The sequence below is a fragment of the Limulus polyphemus genome, unplaced genomic scaffold (assembly GCF_000517525.1).
Source record: "Limulus polyphemus unplaced genomic scaffold, Limulus_polyphemus-2.1.2 Scaffold6191, whole genome shotgun sequence".
In the NCBI taxonomy this organism is placed as follows: Eukaryota; Metazoa; Arthropoda; class Merostomata; order Xiphosura; family Limulidae; genus Limulus; species Limulus polyphemus.
Window position 1 is genome coordinate 32073 of NW_013671801.1, and position 9371 is coordinate 41443.

A 9371-nucleotide genomic window follows, 5' to 3' on the forward strand; every position below is an offset into this window, starting at 1 on the left:
GAACCCGCGACTCTCAGATTGCGAGTCGAGAGCCCTAACCACCTGGCCATGCAGAGCCCCCAAAGTACGGAAACGCTTTTTGTTTAATATTTAATTTGTATTATGGACCCACAGATCTATATTGTCCGGCACGCCTAGCACACACTTGGTGTGACTTGCATTGATGCTCTGTTTCACTTTCCGTGTTTTAAAGGCCTGTCACGAAGTGTGAATTTATAGCATGCTTACGTTTGCAATGTTATAATTCAACAATAATTTTATTACATCATTAGTGGATTTGTGGCGTAGTCAACTTGCGGCGAAACAAAACCATATTTAGTTTTAGTACCTCTTGTCGTAATGCTGTCGTAGAATGTTTTATTCGGTTCCAAAATGTACATATTTTTCTTGCAATAAACCATTGGTATAGAAACTGTAATTGGAACATTTTTACTTTTTTTACATACATATTTACACGCTGTTTATTTTTAGCGCTTTAGTAGCCCCACCCCCCTTTCGTAATTAGTACAGCGGTAAGTCTGTAGGTTTATAACACCAAAAATCGGGTTTTGATACCCTGGGCGGGCAGAACACAGAAAGCTAACTCTGTAGCTTATCGCTTAACAACAAGCAAACGAACAAAGCGTTTCAGTAGCGTTAACTCCCCCCCCCCCTAGGTGTTCAGCGGTTAGTCTGCAAGCTGACGAAGCTAAAAACCTGGTTTCGATACCTGTGGTGGTCAGAGCACGGAGAATCCATTGTGTTGCTTTGCGCTTAACAACAACGAAATTAAAGTGATGAAAATCAAAGCATTTTTTTTTAGGCTTAAGCGACGAAATTGTGATTTATAGCGTATTTCTGCTAGTCAGAATGGCATACTTCGAATCGAAGAGCCCGGGTTTCGAGACGTGATGCCATTGCACACACTGCACTTTTAACTACAGGCGCGTTATAAAAGTAATAATCAATTCCTTCTTGCTGGTCGATAGTTCAATATATACCTGAATCTTAGGGTTAACAAACCCGACCTTTTAACTCGTATTTCTCTTTCTGATGGAATTAAACTACTTATATATATATATAGAGAGAAATAATATACAGAGTTGTTGCGAGATGTTCAGTGGGAGTTCTCAAATACCTTGACCTATACGATACTGATAATAATTGAAATTTGTTTTATAACATTGGTAAGTTCTTTTCCTACATCTTGTATTTGCTTTTCTTTCTTTCTAGATGTGTCGCGTAACAGTTCCTTCGCAGTTAATCTGGGGTCCCAGTTCTTTCGTCCCACTAGATGAGGCAAGTATCTTTATAACTGTTTTATATATATGTGACCGTATTAAAGTTGTAGTTGTTAAACAGATCGTGAAATGTATATATATATATATTGTTGTGTAATACAAGTATTAGTTTATATTACCTAGTCCAAAATTACATTATCTATATCTATAATCTTGTTTCATCCAGGATTATCAATTAATCCTTACCTTGAATCTTATACTTAATTCGTACGTGAAACCTTACCTCAGTAACATAGCTTGTTATTGGATTTACGGCCGAAAAAAAAAATGGTTAATATCGTGAGTTTACCCAGTTGATTAATTAATGCATTTTAATCATTAAAGGTCTTAGTTTTTGCATGCTTATTAATATAACAACGTGCACTGCTAGTATGTTTGATATATTGTTTGTTATGGATTTCGCGCAAAGCTACACGAGGGCTATCTTCACTATTCATCCCTAATTTAGCAGTCATATACTAAAGGGAAGGCAGCTAGTCAACACTACTTTTGTTGTTGTTGTTGTTTTTTAACAAAGCCACACCAGGCTATCTGCTGTGTTTACCGCAGGTATCGAATCCCGGATTTAGCGTTATAAGTCCATAAACTTAACGAGGTACATAAAAGGAAGAGTCAGATCTCGTGCTACCACATAATCTTCTGAAGACAGTAGCAAATTAATAGCCGGATCTTAGTATATGAACCAATGGCAGTTAGTGAGTAATTAATAATAAGAAATTAGGCTTAGATGATCCTTTAGGTTACTATACAATTAATTTTTTTCTTCTTCTTCTTCTTCTAGGCCATTTCACCGTCAACCAACAAGCGAGAAGTAAGTGATAATGTTTTTTTTAGGTCCGGTTACTTTATTGACTGATTTTAACAGATTTTTTTTATTGTTATTATTTTGAGCTGGAGCAAGGACTTTGGAAACTTTAAAATATTAATTGCTAATTCTATGCAATCAAATACGCTAAACAATATACATATCAGTCTTAAGAGTGAAATTTTATATCCTAATACGCAGTGTCGTCGGGTGGTGGGGATATTGTTGCGTTGCCTGGAGATCATCCGCGGACAAAGCAGGTCTGATTCTGTGATGGACATCGCTTTCAGTTTAAAAAACGTCATCTTTGGAAGATGGTTCTAACACTGGAACGATTATATCTTATTTCTCCCGCTACAGGCTTGGCACGGCCTGATGGTTAGGGCGCTCGTCTCGCAATCTGAGGGTCGCAGGTTCGAATCCCCGTCACCGACGAAAATGTTCTTTCAGCCGTGGGAACGTTCTCCACTATTCGTTGGTAGAATAGTAACCCAAGACTTAGTGGTATTGACCAGCTGCCTTCTCTCTAGTCTATCACTGCTAAATTAGGGACGGCTAGCGCAGATAGCCCTCGTGTATTTTTGCGCGAAATACGAAACAACACCAAAATTCAAAACAATATCCCGTACCTACTCCCACCGCTGAGCGTGCATTTAGTACATTGCGACACATTAAGTCAAATCTTAGAAACACCATGTGTCACTGCTGAGCGTGCATTTAGTATATTGCAACACATTAAATCAAATCCTAAATATACCACGTGTCACTGTTGAGCGTGAATTGAGCACTTTGCGACACATTAAATCAAATCTTAGAAACACCACGTGTCACTGATGAGCGTGAATTGAGCACTTTGCGACACATTAAGTCAAATCTTAGAAACACCACGTGTCACTGATGAGCGTGAATTGAGCACTTTGCGACACATTAAGTCATACCTTAGAAGCAGCATGTGTAATTTCTGAGCGTACATGTAACACATTGCGACACATAAGTGATATCTTAGAAGTTCTAAGAACTAACAGAGATTTAAATCTTTATTAACTTTAAACGTCCGTAGAGAGTATTGTACTTTTAACATTCCAGCAGTACTGGTGATTTGATTAGAACTGGAGACATGCGAAATGCCTTTAGTTTATCCTGACTTGAATTTATCGACTTTTAAAAAACTGGGGGGGCATTTAAAATAAGATGTTTCATGTGGACGATTAAATAATATATTTCGTATGTTTTATTTTTCTTAGATATAGATAGATATACAACAACAGGCTATTTGTGATTAGTAAGTAAAGAACACTCCATTATACACACACGCACAAACTTTAACGTACTACAGGCTGTACCAACCTTTTGGGGGAGGGGGACCGAATCCCTAATTGGAAATTTTTGACAGGCTGGATAAATGGATGTCATTATTACTTTATTTCGAGAGCCCCCCCTCCCTCTCACTCCCAGTGGCACAGCGGCATGTCTGCGGGTTCACAACGCTAGAAACCGGGTTTCGATATCCCTGGTGAACTGAGCACAGGTAGCCCATTGTACAATTCTTTGACGGGTCAGATATAATCCTCAGTTGGGCCACGTTTTGAACATCATTTGTAGATTTTGAAATATATAACTTCCTTTCTTGCACTCTCTAGAAAGTTTAATTGATGGAATAGAATCAATAGATAAAATCATGAAAAAATAGAATAAAAATATTCATGTGCAGTAACTTCTTCTAATTCGTACATTTTTAATATTTTCTAGACTGTTTCTCACGTCTACATTATATAGCTCTTTCTGGAAAATATCCATAAGACTATATGACGATTGTGTACAAGCAACTTATTTGTGCTATTTTCTTCCCTTACGTCATTAATCACGTTATTTCTGTACCTTCGGAACAGCACTCGACCTGCCTGATGTTTTTTTGTTTTGCAATAGACATGGTTATAAATACGTGTTGCACGTGGCTGTCGGATTTTATGGGCTTGTTGTTAAGTTGTCACTTTCTCCTGTGGCAAGGAATGACTAAAATGTAGATAATGATAGCACGAAGTCCGTGACGAAGTTGGCCTACCCTGTTTCTCAGATTCCACAAATAAACTTGTTACTGTCTACATAAGTTGCAAGTTGAAACTTCCAAGTAATTAAAAGTATACGTGTAGAATATACTTTGCCCGTTGGGCAATTTAGTTTTTTTTTTTTTTCGTTCTATTGGTTTGTTATGAATTTTTATGGGTGTATTTTACACTTACATATAAAGGAAGCAACTTTTCATGTCCTAAGATAATCTTTCATTAATCATGAATTTACATAACTTCCGTTCAGGGGACGGGTACTCCAGCTAGTTATTAAATATTTTGTAATGTTTATTGTACCCCAGCTAGTGAACAAATATCTTGCTATGAAGTTTAGAGGTACGCATTGTTAAATGTTTATGTGCTAGATCCGAAGTTCAAAACTTCCAGGGCTCTCTACAAATAAAACGTGTTTTTCTAGCAACAGAACGAGGCCTAGCATGGCCTGGTGGTTAGGGCGCTCGACTCGCAATCTGCGGGTCACGCGTTCGAATCCCTGTCCCATGTTCGCCATTTCAGCCATTGGGGCGTTATAATGTTACAGTCAATCCCACCTTTCGTTGGTAAAAACAGTAGCCCAAGATGGATGTTGATAGCTAGCTGCCTTCCCTCTAGTCTTACACTGCTAAATTAGGGACGGCTAGCGCAGATAGCCCTCGTGTAGCTTTGCGCGAAATTCAAAAACAAACAATCATAAACCTTCGTAGTAGGAAGTCATTATGGCAATGTTCACTTAGGCTTAGCCTGCAATAATATGTGGTAGGTCTTTCTACAGCACTGTGGTTGCATTCGTGGTTTCTTTTTTTTGTTCGTTTGTTTACGCTATACGCATCCTTAACGCTGAATCACTGGGAGGCCAGGGGGGGGGGGCTTTGTGTAACTTTGCTCAAATGTCGGAAACAAATTATCCCATGTTTCCAACTAGATAGTTTTATATGATACTTAATATTCGATAACAAGCTATTCATATTATTTTTACATATTATAAAAATATAACCTTCGCGTTTATTTGATAAGCTGCCTTCCCTCTAGTCTTACACTGCTAAATTAGGGACGGCTAGCGAAGATAGCTCTCGTGTAGCTTTGCGCGAAATTCAAAAACAAACAAACTTTGAGGTGTCGTATACAGAAACTCGAATATCCAATATTTCCATCAATTTTAATAGCCATGCGCAAAGTGTTTACAGCCAATCAGCATAGCGTTACCTGTTCAGTAATAATAAGGGGTGAAATTCTGCCGGTACTCACCAATACTTATTTTTTAAGGCGGTACTAGTTCCGGAACTTTGTCGGTTTTTATGTTTACGCGTAAGCTTTTTTTCTTTTCAAAAAACTGGTGCGTTTCACCCAGCTGTGTACCCCTGGTAATAAGAATCCTTAGTTTAGATGTTAGATTTATATATCTGCCAAAATATTTATGTGAAACAAAACCAATGCCGACAGATGGCGCCAACAAAACATCACATTGTCGAGACATGATTATCCAATTTCGTTGCAAAGTTAAAACGTTTTTAATAGCTATACTGTACCGATACTCATTCGCTCTGAAGAAATAACCTGATAGGTTTAAACTCAAACATTTTTATCCACCCTGTAATTACTTGTTAAACCAGACAAAACATGTTTCAAAGACGTATTTAGCTTGAAGAGAACAGTTTTGTTGAAATGGACAGTCTACGTTTTTCGATTAGGTTTTACTGCGGAATAAAAAATATTATTATTATCTGACCACTCGGCACGTAAAAACCAGCAACGTTTCAATAAAGGGGTCAATCGTATAAAGATGTGATATCTACAAAAATAGTAATAAATAGTTGAATAAAATGTCAAGTTTTGTAACAGTAAGCTATACAAAAAAAAGTTGAACTAATAAGTTAAACAAAATATCACTAAGGCAAACTTGGATTCTCCTTTTCCCATTGCAACAGGAACTCCAAAAAAACGCGAATAAAAAGGAGATATATATATATATATAGTTTTTCTTTTTAATTACAATGTTTACAACCCGAAGCTTCATTTCAGTTATAATTTATTTATTATATTTTATATAAAACTGTTTTTAGCAAGCTATAGACTTATTTATCACCTGATCTGAAGGATTAAAAAAGCATTCAGTTAATTTTGCTTCTTAATTATCTAAATTAATTATTCCAATGTAACGCAACGTAATATTTAGGGACAACAAGAGACATATTGTTTCATCTAGGCTGTCCCATCCTATAAACCAAATTAGAAAATAAAAATCTTAAAGCCATCTCTTATCATTTATATACTTATCAAGCTTTCTCTTAAACTTACTTAAATTTAAAGCCTCTACAACATCTGAAGGCAACCAATTACAAAGGCCAACCACCCTTTTAGAAAAATGAAACCGTCTGCTGAAGATGACTCCTACCTTGGCAAAATTTATAATTATGTCCTGTAGCCCTACTATTCTCAGTGTTAAATATGAAAAAAAGATGATGCATCAACACTATCAATTCCCTTAACAACATAAAACATCTCAATCAGATCCCCTTTAACTTAATCAATGAAATTAAGAAAGAGGAAAATACAGTGTTGTTGGATAGATAGTGATACTACCTGCTGTATGTGAAGTCACAGTAGTGTCTTTCTTTAAAAATACAGTATTGTTAGATAGATAGTGATATTACCTGCTGTATGTGAAGTCACAGTAGTGTCTTTCTTTAAAAATACAGTATTGTTAGATAGATAGCGATACTACCTGCTGTATATGAAGTCACAGTAGGGTCTTTCTTTAAAAATATTGTATTGTTGGATAGATAGCGATACTACCTGCTGTATATGAAGTCACAGTAGTGTCTTTCTTTAAAGATAAAGTATTGTTGGATAGATAGTGATACTACCTGCTGTATATGAAGTCACAGTAGTGTCTTTAAAATATTGTATTGTTAGATAATTAGTGATACTACCTACTGTATATGAAGTCACAGTAGTGTCTTTCTTTAAAAATATTGTATTGTTGGATAGATAATGATACTGTCTACTGTATATGAAGTCACAGTAGTGTCTTTCTTTAAAAATATTGTACTGTTGGATAGATAGTGATACTACCTACTGTATATGAAGTCACAGTAGGGTCTTTCTTTAAAAATACAGTGTTGTTGGATAGATAGTGATACTACCTGCTGTATATGAAGTCACAGTAGTGTCTTTCTTTAAAAATATTGTATTGTTGGATAGATAGTGATACTACCTGCTGTATGTGAAGTCACAGTAGTGTCTTTCTTTAAAAATATTGTATTGTTGGATAGATAGTGATACTACCTGCTGTATGTGAAGTCACAGTAGTGTCTTTATTTAAAAATATTGTATTGTTGGATAGATAGTGATACTACCTACTGTATATGAACTCACAGTAGTGTCTTTATTTAAAAATACAGTATTGTTGGATAGATAGTGATACTACCTACTGTATATGAAGTCACAGTAGTGTCTTTCTTTAAAAATACAGTATTGTTGGATAGATAGTGATACTGCCTGCTGTATGTCAAGTCACAGTAATGTCTTTCTTTAAAAATACAGTACTGTTGGATAGATAGCGATACTACCTGTTGTATATGAAGTCACAGTAGTGTCTTTCTTTAAAAATATTGTACTGTTGGATAGATAGCGATACTACCTGCTGTATGTAAAGTCACAGTAGTGTCTTTCTTTAAAAATACAGTATTGTTGGATAGATAGTGATACTACCTACTGTATATGAAGTCACAGTAGTGTCTTTCTTTAAAAATACAGTATTGTTGGATAGATAATGATACTACCTGCTGCATATGAAGTTACAGTAGTATCTTTCTTTAAAAATACAGTACTGTTGGATAGATAGTGATACTACCTGCTGTATATGAAGTCACAGTAGTGTCTTTCTTTAAAAATACAGTATTGTTGGATAGATAGTGATACTACCTGCTGTATGTGAAGTCACAGTAGTGTCTTTCTTTAAAGATAAAGTATTGTTGGATAGATAGTGATACTACCTACTGTATGTGAAGTCACAGTAGTGTCTTTCTTTAAAAATAAAGTATTGTTATATAGATAGCGATACTACCTACTGTATATGAAGTCACAGTAGTGTCTTTAAAAATATTGTATTGTTAGATAATTAGTGATACTACCTGCTGTATATGAAGTCACAATGGTGTCTTTCTTTAAAAATATTGTATTGTTAGATAGATAGTGATAGTACCTGCTGTATATGAAGTCACAGTAGTGCTTTATTTAAAAATATTGTATTGTTAGATAGATAGCGATACTACCTACTGTATATGAAGTCACAGTAGTGTCTTTAAAAATATAGTATTGTTAGATAGATAGCGATACTACCTACTGTATATGAAGTCACAGTAGTGTCTTTAAAAATATTGTATTGTTAGATAGATAGTGATAGTACCTGCTGTATATGAAGTCACAGTAGTGCTTTATTTAAAAATATTGTATTGTTAGATAGATAGCGATACTACCTACTGTATATGAAGTCACAGTAGTGTCTTTAAAAATATTGTATTGTTGGATAGATAGCGATACTACCTGCTGAATATGAACTCACAGTAATGTCTTCCTTCTTTGGTTGGAATCATTCCTGCAACAGTAGATACAAGGAGCTATATTATGAGGGTATTTATTTTATTCTAATTTCGTCTTTGCCCACCAGGGTTTCCTTTTCGGGAATAAAATTCAATAATGATTACCGGTTGTGAGAAACTTGTTTGAACAAGTTGAATTCTTTCTTTTCCTACCAAATGTTAAGGTGAATGTATTCATTTCGTAACTAACAAATATTATAAAGATGTTTGGACCTGGTAATTACCAGTAATTCTAAACCGACAACGTTTTTTAGTTTTTACTTTTATTTATTCTTTTGTACAGGATATTCGCGTTTTACGAGTTTTATACATTGCTGTCGTCCAGAATCTTATTCATGCAATAGAAATTAAGTAGACACTGTGAATGATCGGGGGGGGTACCATTATGGAATACAATAGTTGGATTGAGTAAGATCGGGGGGGGGGGTACCATTATGGAATACAATAGTTGAATTGAGTAAGAAAAAAGCTCGTTATTGGATAGAGGTGTATGAGGTAAATTTAATAAAGAAGGGGCAAGGTTTATTTCACTGAGCAAAGCGAGGGAATGTGCGCCATAGGCGCACCCATTTCTGCTGGGGTCGAGGTTCGCCTTCGGTCTCTGGAAGATCTCGTGTTT

General features: G+C 35.6%; 1 protein-coding gene across 1 annotated transcript in view; it reads left to right on the top strand.

The window, feature by feature from the left end:
- LOC111089424 overlaps window positions 1-9371 on the top strand; it is a 41611-nt gene that overhangs the window by 27184 nt on the left and 5056 nt on the right. Inside the window, exons 2-3 of the mRNA XM_022401891.1 lie at window positions 1213-1278; window positions 2062-2091. Coding sequence (XP_022257599.1) covers window positions 1213-1278; window positions 2062-2091 — 96 coding nt within the window. The remainder of the gene's footprint in view (window positions 1-1212; window positions 1279-2061; window positions 2092-9371) is intronic.